General features: G+C 34.6%; 1 protein-coding gene and 1 long non-coding RNA gene across 4 annotated transcripts in view; one reads left to right on the top strand and one right to left on the bottom strand.

Annotated features, from left to right (window-relative positions):
* LOC101901390 (STING ER exit protein) overlaps positions 1-15446 on the top strand; it is a 36846-nt gene extending 21400 nt beyond the window's left edge. The window contains exons 3-4 of the mRNA XM_059128192.1: positions 14652-14897; positions 14961-15446. Of these exons, the coding sequence (XP_058984175.1) occupies positions 14652-14897; positions 14961-15113 (399 nt within the window). The 3' untranslated portion in view covers positions 15114-15446. The remainder of the gene's footprint in view (positions 1-14651; positions 14898-14960) is intronic.
* Positions 3953-21498, bottom strand: LOC131804952 (uncharacterized). 3 transcript variants are annotated; one of them, XR_009343397.1, is made up of 3 exons: positions 21235-21498; positions 4367-4629; positions 3953-4302 (listed from the first exon to the last, which is right to left on the bottom strand). It is a non-coding gene; the product is annotated as an uncharacterized LOC131804952 (long non-coding RNA). The 3 variants fall into 3 exon arrangements; XR_009343398.1 differs by lacking the exon at positions 21235-21498 and adding an exon at positions 17644-17780; XR_009343399.1 differs by lacking the exon at positions 21235-21498 and adding an exon at positions 5786-8126.
* Positions 21499-25252: the final 3754 nt, after the last annotated feature.

Raw genomic sequence — 25252 nt, 5'->3', positions numbered from 1 at the left:
GATTTCTATTACCAGCAATGGACTTTTAAATACATTTTTCTTGGGCTGGGGGGCCTTATATATATATATATATATATATATATATATATATATATATATATATATATATATATATATATATATATATATATATATATATATATACATACATATATATATATAAAAGAGGAAAATGTTTGTATGTTTGTTTGTTTGTAATTTATGGACTCGAAAACCGCTGAATAGATTTTCCTGCAAAATTTCCATATATACTGCAACATCGCCTGAAAGTAACATAGGCTATATACATTTTTGAATTTCCACTTGGAACTGGAGATATAGCACCAGAATCGGAGGTACCTCCCAAAAATTTAGATTTTATATGCACATATCTATTGATTGGTTGAAGATACAGCCTCCAAATTTGGAATACGTAACGGAATTTGGAACAAAAATAAGTTTGCCAAATTATATTGTAATCGGTTCAGATTTGGATATAGCTCCCATATATATTTTCGACCGATTTCGTTCATTTGATGCCTCAAACACAATATGAATGTTCGATTCCAATGAAATTTGGAATGTGTGACGGGATTTAATCCGAAAATAAATTTGTCAAATTATATTGAAATCGGTTCAGATTTGGATATAGCTCCCATATATATTTTCGGCCGATTTCAAGCATTTGATGCACCAAACACGCTATGTATCCCCAATTTCAATGAAATTTGAAACGTGTGATAGATTTTATCTAAAAAATTGATTTCCCAAATTATATTGAAATCGGTTCAGATTTGGATATAGCTCCCATATACATTTTCGGCCGATTTCATGTATTTGGTGGACCAAACACGACATGTATTTCCACTTGTAATGAAATTTAAAATAAGTAACGGAATTGGGAGCCAAAATGAATTTGTCAAATTAAATTGAAATCGGTTCAGATTTGGATATAGCTCCCATATATATTTTCGACCGATTTCATGTATTTGATGCACCAAACACGCTATGTATCTCTAATTTCAATGAAAATTAAAACAAATATACATTTGTCAAATTATATTAAAATCGGTTCAGATTTGGATATAGCTCTCATATATATTTTCGACCGATTTCATATATTTTATGCACCATACACGACATGTATTCCAAAGAAATTTGGAATATGTAACGGGATTTTGATTAGAAAATAAATTAGTCAAATTATATTAAAATCAGTTCAGATTTGGATATAGCTCCCATATATATTTTCCGCCGATTTCACATATTTGATGCACAAAACACGATACGTATTTCCGATTCCAACGAAATTCGGCATGAGTGGCTAAATTAGGTACAAAAATAAATTTGACAAATTATATTCAAATACGCTCAGATGTGATTATAGCTCCCATATATACTCAGCCGATTTCACATATTTGATGCACCCAAAGCGAGAGGGACAAAATCTGGCACCAGCAAAAATTGCCAAATTATATTGAAATCAGTAGAGGTTTGGATATAGCTAACATATATATTTCGGCCGATTTCATACATGTTATGCACCAAACATGATATATATGACCGATTCCAATGAAATTCAGAATGTGTGGCGGAATTTGGTTATAATAATAAATGTGATAAATTAATTGGAAATAAGTTAAGATTTGGATATAGCTCCCATATATATATATATATATATATATTCTCGGCCGATTTCACATATTTGACGCACCAATTTCAATGAAATATGAAAGGTGTGGCGGAGTTTGGTGTAAAAGTAATTTTTTTTAAAATTATATTTAAATCGGATCAGATTGGGATATGATTTAATGAGAACCATTGACCCACAACGCCTTAGGCTAACACTAAAAAACAACACATGAAGGGTTTGTCCCTTGGATTTATTTATTTCATAGCAAATACCAAGCGTGCAGGAAACTGCAATTTTTTTAAGTAGAGTGGCATTTCTATTGCAATTAGTGAATTCGAGATAGCAACATACTTCGCCGTAATAAGCATATTTCAAATAAATTGTTGTGTTGTTTTTTAGTGTTAGCCTAAGGCGTTGTGGGTCAATGGTTCTCATTAAATCATATCCCAATCTGATCCGATTTAAATATAATTTTAAAAAAAATTACTTTTACACCAAACTCCGCCACACCTTTCATATTTCATTGAAATTGGTGCGTCAAATATGTGAAATCGGCCGAGAATATATATATATATATATATATATATATGGGAGCTATATCCAAATCTTAACTTATTTCCAATTAATTTATCACATTTATTATTATAACCAAATTCCGCCACACATTCTGAATTTCATTGGAATCGGTCATATATATCATGTTTGGTGCATAACATGTATGAAATCGGCCGAAATATATATGTTAGCTATATCCAAACCTCTACTGATTTCAATATAATTTGGCAATTTTTGCTGGTGCCAGATTTTGTCCCTCTCGCTTTGGGTGCATCAAATATGTGAAATCGGCTGAGTATATATATGGGAGCTATAATCACATCTGAGCGTATTTGAATATAATTTGTCAAATTTATTTTTGTACCTAATTTAGCCACTCATGCCGAATTTCGTTGGAATCGGAAATACGTATCGTGTTTTGTGCATCAAATATGTGAAATCGGCGGAAAATATATATGGGAGCTATATCCAAATCTGAACTGATTTTAATATAATTTGACTAATTTATTTTCTAATCAAAATCCCGTTACATATTCCAAATTTCTTTGGAATACATGTCGTGTATGGTGCATAAAATATATGAAATCGGTCGAAAATATATATGAGAGCTATATCCAAATCTGAACCGATTTTAATATAATTTGACAAATGTATATTTGTTTTAATTTTCATTGAAATTAGAGATACATAGCGTGTTTGGTGCATCAAATACATGAAATCGGTCGAAAATATATATGGGAGCTATATCCAAATCTGAACCGATTTCAATTTAATTTGACAAATTCATTTTGGCTCCCAATTCCGTTACTTATTTTAAATTTCATTACAAGTGGAAATACATGTCGTGTTTGGTCCACCAAATACATGAAATCGGCCGAAAATGTATATGGGAGCTATATCCAAATCTGAACCGATTTCAATATAATTTGGGAAATCAATTTTTTAGATAAAATCTATCACACGTTTCAAATTTCATTGAAATTGGGGATACATAGCGTGTTTGGTGCATCAAATGCTTGAAATCGGCCGAAAATATATATGGGAGCTATATCCAAATCTGAACCGATTTCAATATAATTTGACAAATTTATTTTCGGATTAAATCCCGTCACACATTCCAAATTTCATTGGAATCGAACATTCATATTGTGTTTGAGGCATCAAATGAACGAAAATCGGTCGAAAATATATATGGGAGCTATATCCAAATCTGAACCGATTACAATATAATTTGGCAAACTTATTTTTGTTCCAAATTCCGTTACGTATTCCAATTTGGAGGCTGTATCTTCAACCAATCAATAGATATGGCATATAAAATCTAAATTTTTGGGGAGGTACCTCCGATTCTGGTGCTATATCTCCAGTTCCAAGTGGAAATTCAAAAATGTATATAGCCTATGTTACTTTCAGGCGATGTTGCAGTATATATGGAAATTTTGCAGGAAAATCTATTCAGCGGTTTTCGAGTCCATAAATTACAAACAAACAAACATACAAACATTTTCCTCTTTTATATATCTATATGTATGTAATATATATATATATATATATATAAGGCCCCCCAGCCCAAGAAAAATGTATTTAAAAGTCCATTGCTGGTAATAGAAATCAACATTGAATAAAACAATGCAGTATCGTTATATATCATTAACAAACAAATCGTTAACTTCCATTTGTCGCTGCAAAGTTTTCAAACATGCGGCGAAATCCATCGCTGAAAACAGATAGATTTATATAGAAATAAAACCACGCGTTGTTTAACAAATGCAAATTTACTATTGTATTAAATTCAAGCTTTCTTATTCTATAGAGGTGCTTTTAAATTAAGGAAATACAATTTTCTTAGATTATTATACATTTAAATGTTGAAGTAATTTATTAAGGCTTTGTAAATATTTTTATGTTTTGCAATTTTTTTTTCAAGGTAGTTTTTCGTTCAAATAATTTTGGTGTTTGTGAGTCGGTGTGTGTTGAGTTGAATACTGGGGTATTGGTTTTGCTTGTGGAGGTAGTATATTTTCCCCATGGCGATGTCCAGTCTTTCTGTGATGTACATGAGAGTTTGATTGGTCGCTTCTCTAATATAATTGTCCTTGGTGATTTTAACTGTAATTTATTTGTGTCTTCGAACTCTGTTTTGATGAGAGGATTATGCAGATCATTGGGGCTAACTATTGTGCATAACATGAAACCTACCCATTATGATTTGGCCCATAACTCTACCTCGTTAATTGATTTTTGCCTTATTAGTGATAATTTGTCGTTGGGTTTCTCGTCCTGGTATATCACACCTTGCCTTTGTTTTTGGTTTGCTTAACCTGACTGTATTTTTAGATTGTCTTTCGTTCCTGTTTCTGTTCGTAAGGTCAACCCCAGGAATGATGCATGGTTGGAATCTGATGTGGTGAAATCGGCACGGATGTTTAGAGATCTTGTGTACTTTAAATGGCGCAAGCGACCTACGGAGGGTAAGAGTATAATATATTGTATGTATAGGAATCGTTGTAAGGCTGTGATGAGGAATGAGAGGCGTAAATACTATAATGATTTGTTTGAATAATAATAATCAATTTCGTATAAATAATAATCAGCTGTGGAAATCTCTAAAGTCGTTTGGTGTTTTGGGTAGTGGTAATGATGCTCCGCCAATTGATGTCAATGGTGCTAATCATTATTTTTGCAGTGGGAATCTTGGTTTTGCGAGTGAGCGTGGTCAGTCTCTTCATAGTGGGGGTTATGCGGGAGATGATGGTTTTCGGTTTTATTGCATATTTTATTCTGATGTTGTAAGGTCATTGAACAAAGTTGAGTAGGGAGATGTGGGGTTATGTTTCCATAAAGCTCCTGTCATTTCCTGCATTTTGTTAATTCGATTTTTATGACGTCTACTTTTCCGCGGGCGTGGTAGGTTGCACGAGTAGTGCCTGTGCCGAAAACTGGTGAATCATTTGATTTGTCAAATCTGCGTCCCATTATCATTCTACCTGCTATGTCAAAAGTCGTTGAACATATTATTAAAGAAGCGATTGTTGACTTCCTTGATGAGTCTATTAGGTAGGCTATTGAGTAGTTCTCAGTTTGGTTTTCGGCGACGATGTAGTACGACTTGTCGGGTTATTATTGGGCCTTGAATTGTCAAAAGGCTTGTGATTCGATCAACCTTTTCTCTTTTAGTTGACGAGTTGAGGTTTAAGTTTGGTTTTTCATCTTCTGCAGATGATATTTTTTGATAAAATTAAATGTCTTGGTATTATAATTGATCGGAAGTTGGGCTTTAAGAGACACATTGATACCTTGCTTTGTTGCATAAGATTTCAGCTGCGGAGGCTGTATTGTCTTGACGCGTATAAGGCTTTTCATGTTAGGAAGAGAGTGGCTGTATCCTTGCTGTTGTCGCAGGTAAATTATTGTCTGGAGGTAGTCTCCGGCACTACTTCTTCTCAAATGCAACGTATCCGTAGGACAGTAAATTCAATTGTTCGTTACGTGAATGGCTTGCGTCGCGGTGATCATGTTTCTTGTTTTGTTAATGTCTCCTGGGATTGCCATTTAGCAGCTACGTTGATCTTCGTATTCTTCAATTTCATTACAGTGTTATGTGCAATTTTGACTCACCTCTTCGTGACGACTTTGTGTTTTGTAGATCATCTCGAAATTCTCAATTGTTGTGTCCAAGGTTTTCGTCCTCCATTGGTGAGAGATCCTTTGTTGTTAGGGCGGTGAGATTGTGGAACCCGCTTCCTTTAGCCTTACGTACTTTTGCCTATACCAATTATCTGTTTAGGTTTAAAGTAATTGAGTGCCTTCGCCTAAATATGTAGGCTATGTTTTTGTAGTGGTTGCGTCGGTTTATTATGGGTTTTTATACCCTCCACCATAGTATGGAGGGTATATTAAGTTTGTCATTCCGTTTTGTAACATCTCGAAATATACATTTTAGACCCCACAAAGTATATATATTCCTGATCAGCATAAAATTCTATGTCAATTTATTAATGTCCGTCCGTCTGTGGAAATCACTCTTCGTATAGCCCCCATATAACGGTACCTCCCGATATTCGGTATTTTGATGATCATTATTTACCGGAATTGTTTCAAATTTGCTATTTGAAGTTTGTAATAGATACTACAGATACTAATTAAAATCGATTGGTAGCAGAGTCCTACCTTGATTTCATTGTACCATGTCTCAGGGTGATTTTTCCTTTAAATCGTTACCGTAGCTACAATGGCTGTTTAGGGCGGTGGCAGTAGTGGTTTGCACGCAACTTGGTTTATTGTCATCGCTTTTGGAGCATATGAAAAAGTATAAGCTTACTAGTCATTTTTAATCGACTATATTTACTTAAGAATAGTTATTTGAAAATGGGAAGTATTGTTGTTTAACATCAAGTTTATTTTTCCAATGCTGCGATCGACAGGAAAGTCAACAAGTGATGCTGAACAATATATACAAGGTTCAGAAAATGTTGATTTTAATAATAACAAGTTAAAAAAGCTGTAAGTTCGGCCGGGTCGAACTTTGAATTCCCTCCACCATTTGGAACGAATTTGGCAATTTTCAAAAAAAAAAATCTGTTAATAAAAAATTCTGTTAATTAGGGTCTAAATGACGATGTATAGCCCCTATATAACGGTACCTCCCGATATTCGGTATTTTGATGATTTTAGCGACATTATTTACCGGAACTATTTCAAATTTGGTATTTGAAATTCGTAATGAATACTATAGCCTATGACAGAAAATTGTCTGTGCAGGTCCACGTCTTCGTATTGCGCCCATATAACGGTACCTCCCGATATTCGGTATTTTGATGATTTTAACGACATTATTTGCCAGAATTGTTTCATTTGTGGTATTTGAAGCTCGTAATGGATACTACAGCAAAAAACAGAAAATGGGCCATGTAAGACCACGTCTTCGTATAGCCCCCATGTAACGGTACCCCCCGATATTCGGTATTTTTATGATTTTAGCTACATTATAAACAGATTTTTTTTTCAAGTTTCGCATTTGAATATTGTAATAGCTTGTGACAAAAGTTGCCTATACAGGTCCACGTCGTCGTATAGACTCTAATATACGGCTACATTAGGTATTTTCAAGATTTTAACAGAATTTTTAACAGATTTTATTTTTTTGGAAAGTTGTTAAATTTGTACCAAATGGTGGAGGGTATTCAAAGTTCGGCCCGGCCGAACTTACAGCTTTTTTACTTGTTCCTTTTGTTGGGCTGTGGAACCACTATATTAATTAATTTAAATTATTTGTAGGGTGTTTTAATGTAAGTTACTAATTATACTCTGTTTAGTGAGTTTATATTATTACTTTGTAAGGTAAATAAATGAAATGAAAAAACAAGTAAGCAAAGGCTATAGTCGTGCGGGGCCGACCATGTGATAACCTACAACACTACAATATGTTAGAAGACCTCTTATGTCCAAATCTATTTTGGAAAAAATCTGTTTTTGGTTCATTCGAACCCCTAAATATTTTGCGATCATCTCAAATGCAAAAAAAAAAATGCAATAGCCCCCTCTGTATCTCAAATTTAGACTCATCTATATGATTTGCTTGTATACGATATGCTGCAATATTCGTCAATGAAAACCGCATAAAAAAAGCCAGAAGTTCGCCTTTTGTTTATTTCGGATATCGCCTGTAAGTAATGTTAGTATTTTTTCACACAAAAGTAGTGGTCCATTCTACCCGCTGTCCTAAACTCTAACTTCATGTGAGATTTCGTGTCCTTTGGTTTTTACTTGTGACCTTTATAACGGCTGCAAAATCAGGAAAATTTTTAGTTGTTGGTCAATTTCAACCCCTAATATGTTGCGGACATCTTTGAAAAAATAGGCCCAACCCTTTCTGAGCCTAACCCTACCCCTGTGAAAATTTTCGTGAGGATCGGACGATAATTGCAATCTGTATATAATAACCCCAACCTGTGTTGTAAGGTGAAAAAATATTATAGTTTTTGTAATATTTATATTTTCAATATTATAAGTCAAATTGCGATAAAAAATATGAAAAAATAAAAAAATGTCACAAAATATTACAAAATCTATATTAACTAAATTATTGATACCTTTTTATGCGTTTTTTTTAGATTTCATTCCTTTATGTCAAGAGGGCATTCTGAATTGACAAAGTTTGTCAAAATCGGTCCAGACATTCTTGAGACATAAGCATTCTACCTAACATCCTCTTCCTTTGTATATATGTATTGTACATATTTCGTTATATATATCCGATATATTTACTATCGGCATCTACTTAACGGTCAGAATTGACCTGTTCGTCTATTTGTGATTTCGCCGGCATTAAAAGTATTCGCGGTTTAATGGAAAATTTGACTTTTATTTATCACAAATGCTATGGTCTATTTCAACCACTAAATATTACCCGATGACCATCAAAATTTGAAGGCTCGGGCCATAATTGCGACATGTAGAGTGATTACAAAATAACATGGACAGGCGGACAGACGGATGGACGGACATACATAGCTAGATCGACTCAGCTCGGCGAGCTAGGAAGATCCATATATACTAAAGGGCTGCAAGTGTGACATATTTCTCTATTTATGCCATGGAGAGAAAACGCTCGTCATGTTGTGCCCTGTTTGATCAAACGCATAACAGTACGTGACATCCAACCAAATGCTCGATGTCTCGTCATGTCGGTCAGACTCAAACCTATCGTCATAACATGTAATGACCAATAAAAGGGGATGTTGAATAATGTGTCATACAAACATGTTCTATCGCAAAAATTACAACAATAATGAAACAATTGCCAACGAAAAAGACACACACGTAATGAAGGCAAAGCGCAATCGCTACCTGTTTTTCCGATATGTGAAAAAATACATTTTTTATAATAAAGTATTTCTTGGCGAATAATAACATATTTCAGGTACTTATAGTTGGTCCACACAAAATTTTTACATTTCGGTTATTGACGAAACAATCCAAAATGTCAATCCTTATTAAAAAAAACTGATAAATTTTCTTAATATCTCTGCCCTCAACTACGTTATAAATAATATTTTTTAATTATTGATTTCGTACTCACTTTAATGTACGCCGTGTTTGTTACTTCAAAATTACAGCACACACAAAAACACTCCCTCACCGTCGAAAGTAATACACACACACACTCTCTCAATATGTAAGCACACGTACACAAATGACACACAATTTGACGATGACACGGTTCGATGTCATCGTTGACACCCTGCATTTATGGAGAACACCATGCAAATATTCGAGTCAGCCTTGCCACGATCGAACCTTAGACAATGGCACACATGAATCGAAATGGGGGATGTTGTTGGTTGTCATTGTCTATCAAATACATAGCACATGATTGAATAGACAAAGTCAGTGTGTCAAAAAAAAAGCATAATTCATACAATTCGTCTTGTGCAGACCTTTAATATATACTTTCCTATGTGGGAAACCAATATTTCGTGGTGTTACATAATTTTTGGCCCAATCAAACTTATAATACCCCCAACACATAGTGTTGTAGGGTATAAAAATATAGTTTCATTATGAACTTCCAACCGAAAACAAGGTCTTTCGAATATTTTAACAGGTTATGGATCCAAATAAAGGCAATTTTCTGTGTCAGCGTGTTTTCAAAAGAATCAAGTGATGGTAGTAACCGCTTATAAAAGCGAAAAGTGGTACGTGGACTCAGGAGCAAGTGAGCAACAATTTGTCTTGGTTTCAAAACAATGTGTATATTCGAATCGGAAATGGAGATGTAATTCCTGCATATGGTAAACGAGACAATTTATTAGAAGCTTATGATGACATGGATTGGAAAACGAAGCAAATTCTTGGTGTTCTATACGTTGCATAGATAAAACTCTATTTTCATTGAATACATGTCTAAATAAGGGATATACAACAAAAGCAATGGGAAATCAATGTACGTTCTCTTGTATTGGATCAAAAGAGTACTTAGCCTTGTGACCTAATTCAGACAGATCTATGCGGACCAAAGCAAGAATTGTATTTCGTTGGGTTCCGATGTATGCTATTATTCAGCGATGGTTATTCAAATTTTGTGACGTGTACTGTATTAAAATGGAGTCTGAAGTTTCAGAAGTCATAAAAAAATATTTAAATCAAGTGAATGCATAGACTGGGAGAAAATTACGTAAAAGTATGTGAAATATTGAGTTGTTATAAAGGATGGCGCCTTGCAAAGCTGCAAGGGATATGCGAACTACACTGTAAAGGGCTATATTCAAGGTATTGGGTTGAAGTCGTGAACGTTGTATATACGCTAAACAGGACTGGTCGATATTACAATAAAAATAATCTTCCGTAACAATTATGGTTTGGAAGAGCTCTTGATATTAGAGGCTTACATATATTCGAATCAACATTACAAAGGAAAAAGGATGGAAATGGAATGCAAAATCAAAAAAAGCATTTTAAAGATTATGAAGAAAATTGTAAAGGATATGGCATATATATACCAGAGGAAAAACGAATTGTAATATCTCGAGATTTATTTATTTGAGATGATAATCATAGCATACTAATTAGTAAGCAAAATAAATAAAGCTTTAATCAAATAAAGGGAGGAAACTGGTTCAGCATCTGAAATAGATCGAGATGGAAATTCTGAAGATTATATTCGGCCAAACTAGCAAGAAGTCTTGGAATCTATTGAAGAAGTTTGAGGCCAATCACCATCCCCTAAAAAATAACGGACAACATCCTCATAACCTTCGGTAAAAGACATTTAGGGAAATTTATATGTTCTAAGCGTTCATAGACGAACAAGATGAGCCGAGCACCTATGAAGATGCTATTTCATGGCAGCTTTTTTATTTGAACGTTCCCACGCCTCACATTCCCACCCCTGCCGACCGAGGGGGTGACCTCCCATTACGTAGGGATCGTGTACACATCATGATCCGCATCATAATGGGAATTTAGTAGGAAATTGAAAACCAACTACACAATCTAATTCATCAGCTAGTTGTAAAATAATAAAACATGTATTTTAACTGTTGAAAAATAAAATTATTCTAGAGCATAGCATACTAATTAGTAAGCAAAATAAATAAAGCTTTAATCAAACAAAGGCTATTGAAAATAATGCTCAAAGGGAGGAAACTGGTTCAGCATCTGAAATAGATCGAAATGGAAATTCTGAAGAATATATTCGGCCAAACCAGCAAGAAGTCTTGGAATCTATTGAAGAAGTTTTAGGCCAATCACCATCCCTTAAAAAATAACGAACAACATCCTCATAACCTTCGGTAAAAGACATTTAGGGAAATATATATGTTCTAAGCGTTCATAGACGAACAAGATGAGCCGAGCACCTATGAAGATGCTATTTCATGGCAGCTTTTTTTATTTAAACGTTCCCATGCCTCACATTCCCACCCCTGCCGACCGAGGGGGCGACCTCCCATTACGTAGGGATCGTGTACACATCATGATCCGCATCATAATGGGAATTTAGTAGGAAATTGAAAACCAGCTACAGAATCTAATTCATCAGCTAGTTGTAAAATAATAAAACATGTATTTTAACTGTTTAAAATAATATTATTCTAGACTTAATAACTTCTAAACTCATTCCAAAATCTACATTACAGTACACAGAATTAAAGTCAACACACATTTTACTAAGAGGTTCACCCATTGAATAATTCGTGCGGTGAAAATAAAATTGGTAGTATCTACTAGATCTAAACGGAACATTAATTCTAATAGATGAGATTAGGAAATCTGAAGGTATATTACCATTTAATATTCTTAGTGCAAACATGGAGTTTAACATAATACGTCTGCTTTTAAGTGTAGACAATCTAATTAATTTTAGCCTGCTTGCATAAGAAGGCAAAACAAAATCACTATTCCAATGTAAACCTCGTAAGGCAAATAGCAGAAATTGTTTTTGCACAGATTCTATTTTATCTGAGTATATTGAGGATCCCATACAACAGAACCGTATTCTAATATAGAAGAGAGACAAGAGACGTAAATAACTGTTTTGTTATATATGGATCAGAAAATTCTTTGGCCCACCGTTATTGTTATTACATGGCTATTAAATTTAATTTTGGATCCATCAAGAGGCCAAGATTGACAAATAAATCTACAGTTAATAATTAATGACCGTCAATATTATATTGCAATATCAGAGAAGAAGATCTGGAATAAGTGTTTCAAAGAGATGTTATTTAAATTCAAGTTTAAAGTAAGCACTGCAGATGGTTGCGTTTTCAAAGGAGAAATCAACAATTGATGATGCTATAATAGCTGCAGAAGCGGCAGAAAAATTATATAAGCGAAGAAGAAACGATTCAACGATATCAAGGAAAATTTAAACATTACGAAAAATATAATATAAATAAAAGTGAAATGGTTGAAGTATTTTCTGGGTAGCTCTTTTAACAATTTTATCTCTTATCAAATCCTGGTAGGATTTTATAAGGTACTGAGATGTGGTGAGCCTGCATCTTTAACTAATTTTTTTTTCTTTTCACATTCATCCAGAAACCCTCACATGAAAATGTTTTTTATGTAGCCTAAATCGACAATTTAGTTTACTTCATATGAAGTATATGTGAAAAATTATTTCCATGTTGATGCATTTTGTGAGTGTCTTGACTATGAAAATGTTAAGACTTTGTGGGGTACCAGCATGGCATAATAATAGAGGTAGAGATGATAGTGTTTATATTCGCGGTTGTAAGATTCAGAAGATTATACGAAGGAATTTTAGTTTAATTTAATTCTTTGATCCCTCTTCTATTGAGCATACGATCTCGTTACTTGGGTAAAAACAGTTTTTTGTCATTTTGTCATATCTTAAAATAAATCCTGTGGAGAATGTCCCAGACAAAAAGCAAGGGAACTGATAAGGATTGGTGGCTCTTTCCGAAACTAGGCATTCCCTGCTTACCCCTTGGTAAACATTACCATCTTCCTCCACTAATAACACAAACGTTGTTTGTCTAAAAACAACAATAACGAGATTAAGCCAAAATATTTTCCAACAACAAAATACTACGATATTCCGAACAAACATGCCAACACTGTTATACAATTTGTTTTCTTTTTGTGCCCCATTATGTCAAAAGATTGATAGGTAGATAAATAGATTGATATTGCTTTGAAAAATAAAGAAAACAACAAAAAACAATTGCCATTTGCAAGAAAAAATTTCAACTAAGCACAAATTACTGCTTTAAAATCTTTTTTACAATATTTTTAAACATTTTCTGCGGACAAAATATTTGACATGACAAGGTTGCAAGATGAGGTTGGATTATTCGAAATCCATTTTATAATTGAACGAAAAGTACAAAAAATTATAGTACCCTTAATATTGAGCGATTGGAAAATGATAGAGTACTTAAAATGTGTACGTAAGGTTTACGGGAAAAAAACTCAAAGTTCCTTAATGTGGTACATGTATCGATTTTGCAAATGAGTCTACCCCAAGTCCTAATATAGTTAAAATTATCTGATCCTTTCTGGAAAGGTTGCTGTTCTCATTATTTGGTAATACTTCAAAGACATTTTTTCAGATAAAATTATGAGTTGCATAACGTATAATTAATGTATGTCGAAAATATTTTCATTCTTCGGTGCTGTTAAGGGGAATTTTGTGGCATGTTAAAGGGAATTTTATGAATGGTATCCAAACTATATCTAGCTTTTGTTGGTTCTTCTATGTTATTGCAAGCGGTAATGATGATTGTTTATGTTTTTTATAGACTCAAGAGAAGACAGAGTCTTCTCTTCTTCTATATGACCAAATTTCCTCTCATATGATGTATTACATTTAGTTAGTCGCATTCAGGTTAAATTGTACACTACACTAAATGTAGTTGTTTTCCCGGATTTGAAACAAGTACAAGTACTACAAGTATCCTAAAATAACCTAATGGTACTAAATTGGACATAAAGTTTGGGAATATAGTCAGTTTTTCGTGCCAAATACCAAAATGTAAATTTTTGAAATAAAAATAATTGATTGAAATTATTTTGTTTTGTTTACCTGACAAATTACTCTCATACTAACATAACTTACAATAACAAATTTCTTTGTGATTGTCATGGTAGAATTTTCTATGCAGTGAAATGGGTATGCCTATTTGAAATAACTTTACCTTCTTTATTTTACCATGGTGGTCGTAGTTAAATTATATTTGTTGTTATGTAAGTTACAAGGCTCTATAATCAAATTCAATCGCTCCACCCTACCGTGTAATTGTTGTACCATAAATTGTACTAAATTTGGTAGAAAAGTACTAAATTCGGTATAGAGTGTGGGAACAGATCTTTTAGATGAAGAGGTGGTCTTGAAAATGAGTAGTATATATTGCATGGAAAGTACAAGATGGTATTTTATTTGATTCGGTATTATTCATTTTAATCAATTTATTGCGCCACTGCTATTCATAAAGTAATAACTCACTATTTTTTTCAGTGTAAGTCTTGCAGACTTCCATTATACTATCGACATGATCCAAATTCTGAGAATACATTTATCTTTCACCATGCGCTTGTGAAAACTAAAAATGACATACACCTTAATCTGGAACCACGCACAGCAAAAACTCAAACTGTGGGCGAGAGTGAAAAGGTTATGGTAACCAGACATACGAAAAACATGGGCAAATTCAGTTCGGTAACAGTGTCAACAATAGACGAAGAAGAAGATGAGATCGAAGCGGTATGTCCACTTACAATATACATGTACACCAGTATTATAGTATATTTACCTTTATCTTTGCAGCGTGAAATTGCCGACAGCTATGCTAACAATGCTCGAATTATCGAAAAACAACTTCAACGAAAAGGCGGCAAACTTTCTGATTTGGGAACCAGGAACAAGCTAGATGAAGTCGTCCCACCGAAAAAGCCAAGAGGAACATTATTAGACATTTAATGAAAAAAATTAGATAAATTTTGTAAAAATATGTGAAGTCTTGTTCACATCATTCTTTTTTTTTTTTTTTTTTGTTTATTTACTCCAAAAATTAAATAAGCAAAATAATCGCCCTTATTACGGTCGGCGTTGTCGTAGGCGTTCATGTGTCGTAGACGTAGTCGTAGGCGTTGTCATAACTATTTTTTTTTGGTATTATGTACAATTTTCGAATACGTCTTTTATATAATAGATGTTAAAAAGCAGGGTGCTTTGCAATAACAAACATTTGTAGAATTTACGAGATACCCGGAAAAATAAATAAAAGCGCCAGTTGAAATGGTTGAAGTAAAACTATTATTTGTTAAATTAAATATTGAAACATGTTAAGTGTTGGCATTTTTTATCTGAGGATGAATATGAATATATTCAAAATGATTTTAGCGTCAGGCGAAACATATTGCGGCAAAAGTTTAACATATTTTCCATTCCTGATTCCCAGAAAGTAAAATGAGAAAGAAGCTAAAATAAATAATTTTTTCTTTAGATTTGTTAGTTACTTCAGGCTTAGTAAGGATGCATTCAAATATGTTTTGGCCCAAATCACTCCAGACCTTCATAGCCGGGTAAAATCTACAAGTGTACTAAACATACTAATACTAGTAACAACAATTCGAATCAGCGATGCCAACTTAGTGCTTTTCGCGCTATTTATGATGCTTTTTAGACAGAACACCCCCCCCCCCCCCCCCCCCCCCCCCCAATAAAAAAATTCTTTACGCGTCTTTCATTCCTGTCATTGACGTTCTTTTGTTTACATGTAACTCTTTTTAATAAACCAAAATAAAACGAAGAATTTTGTGTATTATATACCAATTGAAGCAAAAATAAAATGAACGAGAAAAAAAAACGCGGATGTCATTTCTAATATGGAACTAAGTAGTGACAATAGATAGATCTGGATAGAAGTAAACGAGTTCAAAGATTCCATAGGGCAAAATCCCTTTCAAGATTTATCAGAATTCGTTTTAAACTGTTAATCTTCCCATACTCAAATGCAGAAGTAGAAAGAGCATTCAGTGCTATGAATTTATATAAATCGAAAATCAGAAACAGATTATCCTTAAATTCTATTTTTCATATTAAATATGTCCTTCGTCGGGAGAATACGTGCTGCGACAAATATGACCTGTCGTCAAATGTCTGTAAAAAATTTCTAAACAGGAAGTTTACAAATAGTCAAACTATTTTTTACAAAGTGTCTTATGGCAAAATGAAGAAGAAACTGATGCAGATATTTCAACTGCATTTGAAGCTATGGGTTTTATAGGTGAACATAATTGTTTGTAAAAATGTATATGTCTGTAAGTTTTAACCACATGTAAAATGTTCCTAATATATCATATTTATGAAAAATATGTATGCACTTATATACATGAAATGTTTATACAAGATGCGATCTAAATTTTTGAATAAAGCAGTATTTAGTTTAAAAAAGTGTTTATTGACAATTTTGGTTAGAAAAAAATACATAGCGCTTTTTAGGAAAGTTTTTATGCCATTTACGCTTTTCTGGTTTTTATTACGCTTCTAGCTCTCAAAATGTTGGCAACACTGATTCGAATACTGGCTGAAGGAAGTTATCAAAAGGGCGCTGCAACGATTATCATGTCAGTTTATCACAGTCTGTCAGCAATGTGTTCCGCGAGTGCATAGAAGTATTGCATAATAAGATGTGTCCAAATTAAATCTCATTTCCCACTACAGAAGAAGAGAAATATGAAATTAAGGAACATTTTTTAAACAATATTGGATTTCCTGGTGTGATTTGAGTTTGTAGTCGGCCCATCCAGGCCTCGCCTATTCGGGCCGGCGGTCCTAGGATGTTGAGTTTTGCACCAATTTTGTTTCATTCTTCCCTGATGTTAATTTCAAGCCATTGCTGTAACTCCTAGTCAAATTTGGATTCATTTGCAAGATCTGGATTATTATGTCAAGTTGTTTCTTAGTTGTGACATTAAATCTAAAACAGCGAAATGTTATAGATATACATATATTTTTGTAATGTATACTTTCTTATTCAAATCCATTTTGTATATTATTTATTCTTTTGTAATGCCAATTTAGAGGAACTTTTGTGTGCTGTCGGCAACAAAATCTCTAACGACAAATTTTGCAGCGTTTGTCGAATTAGAAGGTCCTTGTGGTACGAAAATTATATATTATTTTATAAAAAGTAATTATTTTTAAAATTGTTTGTTCCAAAATGGCCATTTGTACATAAATTGTTCACATATCTATTAAAGCCATAATACGCTTAAATTGTATATTAAGTCATTTTAATCACAATAAATAAATATTTCTTTGAGCTTTAGATCTGGGTTTTTTTCTTTGGAAAAGGTCGATTAAAAAACAAACTTGAGTCATTTTAATCAGACAAAAATAATTTTAATTTTAACATACTTTTTGCCAGTCTCTAATCGGTGACCCGTTTACATTTAATTTTGTAGCAATGGATTCCAATCTGATTTAAAATTAGCTGGAAAATTACCTTTGGTAAACCTTTTTGCCAAATATGTTTTTTTCCAATTCGGAAACCAACATTTTAAATTGTTTTGCTGTTGTTATTTTCATGGTCAAATATAAAATACAAAAAAGTTACAAGATCTACGTCAACTAAAAAATACAATGTCGTCAAAATTTTTTACGGCGACAGATTTTCTTAAAAATCGACTTCACGTCGACTGTTGTATCGACAATTATAATAGCAATCATTTGTCGCTATCGACAAAAAACGACAACCCTAACATCACTATAGTCGCCTCGACTTCATTTTGAGACGCCGACGACAACCATAATAGGGCCGATTATTTCTTACTATTTACAAAGGTTGTGTTTCTACTATTATCTTTTTTTATTTACAATGGGTTTGTTGCTACTATTATCGACTACAGCTCGGCCAACCTGACAATAGTGACAGCCCCGGTCACATGGGGATTGAGTTAATCAAATGGGCAATGTATTGAAACTATTGGACTACATAGTTACTCTACTCAATCTAATGCTATATACACTACGGGACAGAACAATCCTGGGTCTCTACAATTTCATATTACATCTTCCATAATTTCATATTACAAGCATGATCTAGTATAGGTCCCCCTTCCAGCTCAGCCGATTACCAAACGATCTGTCCGAGGTAGGTTTAACAGGTAACCGCATCGGCGAATTGCTACAACCAAGGTAGATCTAACAGCTAACCGCATCGGCGAATTGCTACAACAAAGCAACTTTGTGGTACCCTCAAATGTCAAAATTGGCATCTAAGGCGAAAAACATAGATTCGCCATGACATTTAAAGGTTGCGGCAAATTTGTTTCAACCAATCAGAAACGAGGTGGTGCCGATAATATCTATCGCATTTGGGACAAAACTATCTTGGCAACGCTGGAAATTCATCCTATGACTTAGCTCCATGCCAGCCGTAAGGTGTTTGAAACCCGTTTAATCAGCGCTACCATTCTCAAGAAAATCTTGAATGCCATCAAAGATTTGCTAAATGACGGAAGATTTGGTAAATTGCACGATAGCACATGCACTAAAAACGATGACTATGAGGCATTTAGTGGTGTTGGTTCGGCCAATGTTAAATTGCACAAACTTCAAGTGTGGACAAAGTAGATGCGGCAGTCATTATTGAAATGCAACAGGATTTATAGACTCAAATGCCTATATGCCGCCGTTCCGGAACTGCAAATGGCAAGAGTCGAATTATTGCACTACTTCCCGTGATGTGCTTTATATTAAAATGGTCCATACAGATCTTAGATGTTCACCTTTAGGAACACTAAATAGTGTTAAATTTCCATCACAATATTTCTTATTGCAAATCGAGCACTTTTCATTTTCTTTTAATTTTTTACTGGTTTCACTCTAAACTTGCTCTTAAATTATTTGAAATATTATATAAAGGTACTTTTGGGGAAGAAAACATAAACAAATTTGTTGTTGCATTCATTTAGGGCGAATTCATCATTACAACAATTAGTTTTGACATTTAATGGTGCCGTCAGCTGGGCTGATGCGATTACCTAGTACATCTACCTTGGTTACAACCAAGCAACTTTTGTGTTACCCTCAAATGTCAAAATAGGCATCTAAGGTGAAAAACATACATTCGCCATGACTAATGTGACCATTTATATTTTTCGTCAGAGCGGGACGCCTGCGGAATTTTGTAAAAAAAAAAATTATGCATTTAAAAACAAATTTTATTCAAAAACGGAGAGAATACGTATAAATCTAATTTATGAAATTAATCTTATGTCTAAGTATTCGTTTTATATTTGTCAGCAGAGCAAATAAGTTTTAAAATATCGGGTCTAGTTTTCAAGTAGGAATGGAGCTGATTACATTGTTTGTTGATGTTAGTCTTAGAACTGCGTTTTTCACTTGTCCATATTTTATTCATTAGGGAAAAAACTCTTTCGACAGGTGCGTTACTTCCAGGCATACATAAACATACTCAATAATTGTGCGAAAGTTTGTGCAGTTGAGATTATTAGCACGGAAGTGTTTAAACAGCTCCACCCAACGGTCTTCAGTAGCAACATTCTCATCGTTTCAGCTTTTGATTTTTTCAACTGTGACGTAACTGGAAATAAGCGAAAACTCATCGAACACCTCCGTATCTTGGCTACTGCTAAGAAATCTTTGTGTGATCAGCAAATCCGTCACATTCTGTACGTCTTCCCAAGTAGGGACTTTTCTCAAATTTGACCATTCAAATACTGCTAGTTGTGCATTGAACTGGCACCACTGTTCCAAGTATTCTTTACTTGTCTTATAAAAATCCGCTGCCGCAGTTTCACATTCTGCTCATCAACAGCAACGTCAGTTTTTTGTAATTTTACCAGTAGATTGCGGACGGAATGAGGAAGGAAAATCGAATTCTCTTTAAGTTCTAAGTTATCTCGGAGACGATTAATTTCATTCGCAGACTCTATTGCGGACACGTTGTGTCCCTCGATTTTCAACACGGAAAAATCGCTGTCTGTGCGTGCAAAAAATATAACCACAATTCAGAGCTGGGATTTTCGAAAAATGTTTTTAAAATAGTAGGGCATTTATCTATGCTCAGAAAATAGGTTTTCAAAGGCTGAAACATTTTTAAAATTCTCTCAAGCGCCGGCATTAAAGCAAGCCACCTTGTTTTACTGTAGCCCAACAGTTTCTGATACTCTGTGTCGGTGGAATCACAGAACTCTTTCAGAACTTCTACCCGAATGCTGTAGATGTAGAAGAATGAATAAATTTTCACAATGATACATTCGAAGTCAACAGGGAGACAATCTGCCAATGAGCTGCCTTCCGACGGATAGGTTCAATTTCGCGTAAACATTATTTATCCCTTTTCTATTCTTTCCTCCGAAATTGCAGTTTGTATTGTCTGTACAAAATGCCACAATTTTCTTATTCAAATCATTGCAAGATAATACTTCTTTCAAATAATCAACAATTATATCAGATGATTCGCCTGGCTGCTTTTGAAACTCTAAAATCCTGACTCTCACGCCTTCGTATGGTACAAAATAGCGAACTAAAACAGGGAATAATTTTATTGAGCCATGATTGGAAGCATCGGTTAATAAAGATATGCAGTGGGCTTCGTAAAGGTGTTCTTTCAATTCGTCCATCGCCATAGGTGCCAGCACATTTACAACTATAGCTTGTGATTTGTACGGGCACATCTAAATTTTTGCTCAAAACATGTTTGTATTAGATTTGAAGCACAGTCATTCGAACGAAAACTGTGGTTTTCTTGCACTGTGTGGTACGCCCACGCACCCTCCGCTGCAGCTATATCCAAGTCTTTGGAAGTCGCCAAATTTGTTCTTTTAAAAAAAGAAAGCATTGACGAGCTTGAAGCGGCAGCTTGATCAGAAAGCTTGTGTTTTTTCCGATTTTAAAATGCTTCTCAATATCACTGGCACCACCATGTCCAACACTAAAATCAGTACGACATTTTTCACACGTAACGTCTGATTCACCACTTCTTGTTTTATAAATGGATACTTATTTGCAAAGAAATGTTAAAAGTACACTTGCGTTTAGGCATTATTGTAATGTTACAATCACTAACATTGAAAATAAATTGTTTGACTTTGCTCGCCTTCTCCGACTCCGCGATGAAAAGATACCAGAACAATTTAGAGCGTCTATGCTTAGGGTACTGACAGAGTGACAGAAACTTTTTCTGTTTTTATAAGCATTTTTAATTTGGTGATTTCCCTTGTTATGCTGGAGTTAATGTCAACGCCGTCGACGACGCCGAAAAAGTTGAAACAGATTGAACTTTTTCGGCGTCGAATTTCTTACGGCGTTAAGATTAACTGCTCTCATAAAATTTCATACGATTCAATTTTTTTTTGACATTTGACGCCGTCGACATTAACTCCAGCATTAGCATTACAAAATCTTTCGAGTTAATTTTAATGTTAATGTTGCTTGAAAAAAACTATGCAAATAAATTATATGTTCACGGGGAAAAAATAACTCATGTATTTTTCATCAATATCAATATCCAGTATTTTCGAAAGCGGGACATTTTGCTCTCGCTGGGGACAGCGGGACAGATAACCTCAAAGAGGGACTGTCCTGCCCAAAGTGGGACGTATGGTCACGTTAGCCATGACATTAAAAGTTTGCGGCAAATTTGTTTCAACCAATCAGAAACGAGGTGTTTGTTTACATTTTATGTTGTGTGTGAAAATTAAGCCAAGTAATAATACGACTCTCGGGGACAAAAGCCCCAAGTTGATAGTTAGCCCCCGAAATGTTTATACAGCCCACAACTGTAATATCTTCTACGTCATCGACAAATACCATTAATATTCCTGCCAATGTTGGTAACCGGAGGTTACACCGACTCCAGCACATGGCACAACAGTAGCAAGTGTTCCCGATCAAATGGTTTTAAAGAAAGAACATAGCACCAATATCGCCACCAGTAAAAAGCCCTTTAAGAATGCCCAGCCAACCCATCTTGGTAGCAGAGCCGATTCCCCAAACCATACAAAGAGTTTTCACTTACGGGCAATTCTCTATAACTCCTACAGTTGTGATTACCACGAAGTCGCCTGCCTTAACGAGTTCACTCTACAACCATTTTCTTCAGACCGCTGCTCGTTATGTTTTTGAGACCTCGCAATAGCAGCCTCTTTTCTCTAATCTACTTTCGTTCTATCTATTATGCATCTAACAGGACGACTATATAGTCAGAATACACTAGAGCCCCGACTTGCGTCGTTTCGAGTTGCGTCGCTTTTCAAAAACCAGAAAATTCGATTTGCGTCGGTCCGAGCTACATTGTGAATTACTATTTTTGCATATACAGTGCCTGATTTAGCATCTTTTCTGTCGTTTAGCATTTTTACAACTTCTGGCAAAACTAATCGTCACCTGTACGTTAACAAATTTTCAAATTGCGTGAAATGAGGGGAATTCATTTTTCTCTATGGTGCTATATGCACACAAATATGTAAATGAATTGAATTTTTGTTATGTTTTTCTTAATTTATTGTTTTGTTATTTCTTTACAATAATTATAAACATTTTTTGTAGTAATGGAATAAATAAAAAACGTAATCATACTTGTTTTTTTTTTATCAAAAATATGAAACTTTTTGCTTTGTTTTGAATATTAAATTTCAGTGCATTTTGTATATGTATAGAAAAAAGTGATTCGATTTGCTTCGCGATTCTCCGGTCTCCATTTACGACGCAAGTCGGGGCTCTAGTGTACTTCAATAGTCTTAGTCCTACTTGGACTAAGTCTTAACCTACTTGGTGCTCGTTGGAGGAGCCCGACAAATTTTCTGAAATCGTCTATGATAACCAAAATGTACTCTCTTTTTGACTGCAGTGATGACAAGGAGCCCAAATGATCCGAATGTACCGTGTGGAAAGGGAAGGTTCCTTCGGTATGCTCTTGCATTTAGTCTATGAGGGCAGAATACGCGAGGCTCTTGAGGCAACTTTTCCAATACTAATCTATCTACTGCTTCATTTCCTGAAACCAGTAGTGGTCCCTCATTTTTAGGTACATGTATCCACGCCTAAATGCCCATATTTCCATGAATATACCTAATCACCTTCGTTTCTATGTCCCTCGGTCAAAGCATTATAAAGCATTGTTAACACATCCATCCACGGTCTCCTCATCCGATCCCTGCCTCTAGCATAGGCTGCGCATAATTGCAAATCGATATACTCTACCTCTAAAGTAGCTACAATTCTTAACAGTGCGCCCACTGCCCCCTTTTTATACCCTCCACCATACTATGGAGGGTATATTAACTTTGTCATTCCCTTGTCACTCCTCGAATACTCATGGCAGACCCAACAAAGTAGATATATTCATGATCAGCGTAAAATTCTAAGTCGATTTAGCGATGTATGTCCGTCTGCCTGTTTTAATTATGCTATCTTTCGAACGATTTGAGATAGAAGGCTAAATTCATTCACACATGTTTATTATGCCAGTAGGTTCGTCAATGGGCCATGTAGGTCCACGTTTTTATATAGCCTCCATATAACGGTACCTCCAGATATTCGGTGTTTTGATGATTTAGCGACACTATTCAGCGGAATTGTTTTCAAATTTGGTATTTGAAGTTCGAAATGGATATTACAGCCTAAAACAGAAAATCGTCTGTGCAGGTCCACGTCTTCTATAGCCCCCATATAACGGTACCTCCCAATATTCGGTATTTGATGATTTTAGCGTCATTATTAACCAGAGTAGTTTCAAAGTACGTATTTAGAGTTCGTAATGGGAACCACAGTCTGTAAGAGAAAATTGTGTACGCAGGTCCAGGTTGTTCGTATAGGCCTCATATATCAGTAACCACCCAATATTCGGTATTTTGATGATTTTAGCGACATTATTCACCGGAAATATTTCAAATTACGTATTTGGAATTCATAAGAAAATTGCTGTGCAGATCCACGTCTTCGTATAGCCCTCATATACGGTACCTCCCAATATTCGGTTTTTTATTATATACTCACCGAAATTGTTTGAGATGTCGTATTTGGAAGTTCGTAATGGATGGTACACCCTGTGACAGAAAAATTTGCTATACAGGTCCAGGGGCTGGATTCTTGTTGTATGAAATTATGAAATGAAAAATATTTCCTTTATAATATTTTTCAGTTGACATTTCTTTCCTCTATAAAGTTTTCATTTCACATTTTCATAGAACAGAATGGAGTCCCAGGTCTTCGAATAGCTCCTATATAACGGTACCTCCCTATATACGGTAGTTGGATGATTTTAGCTACATTATTCACCGTTTATTTCAAGTTACGAATTTGAATATGGTAATGCCTTAGACAAACAATGCCTATGTAGGCCCACGTCGTATACACCCCAATATGTTTTTATGATTTTAACATAATTTTTAATGGATTTTATTTTTGAAAATTTCCGAATTCGTTCCAAATGGTGGAGGATATTCAAAGTTCGACCCGGTCGAACTTACTGCTTTTTAACTTGTCTGTCTATGTGCAATTGTGTTGCTATAATTTTCTATCTCCAACGCCCCCTCGATATTTGGGTATAAATTCCTCTTATTACCCTCAATACATACCCTAAACCTCCTTAGAGAATAGCTGTGCTAACTCGCTTTTTGTATAAAGTTCTCTCCGAGAACTCTCTCCACTGAGTAGAAAATACCAATGCGTTCAACCTGTCCTTCCGAAGATTCTATACCTCTTCGAGATATCTTATATCCCAATATTCTACTTCGACGCGAATTACATTTCTGAATTTAAGCTTCACCAGTACCTACCTAGTCGATCTATCCATCTATCTAACAACCTCTTCTAGGTCTTTGAGGTTATCACAACGTCATCCATGTATACCATCAGTTCGATTTTTTCTAAAAAATTCTTAAAAACTCCCGCAATGGCAACCTTGAAATTCATACTGACCATTGGGTACCACCAACGACGTGTATTTCACCGACTCCTCTTTCAGTTTAACGTGGAGAACCTGAATTCAGGTCCATAATGGGAAAGGAAAAAGGTAATTAAAGGAAAAGGATAATTATCTCTCATTATAATCTTATTGAGAGATCAGTAGTCCACGCACATCT

This window comes from Musca domestica, unplaced genomic scaffold (assembly GCF_030504385.1).
Source record: "Musca domestica strain aabys unplaced genomic scaffold, Musca_domestica.polishedcontigs.V.1.1 5, whole genome shotgun sequence".
Taxonomy (NCBI): domain Eukaryota; kingdom Metazoa; phylum Arthropoda; class Insecta; order Diptera; family Muscidae; genus Musca; species Musca domestica.
This window is presented reverse-complemented; position numbering and strand designations above follow the sequence as displayed.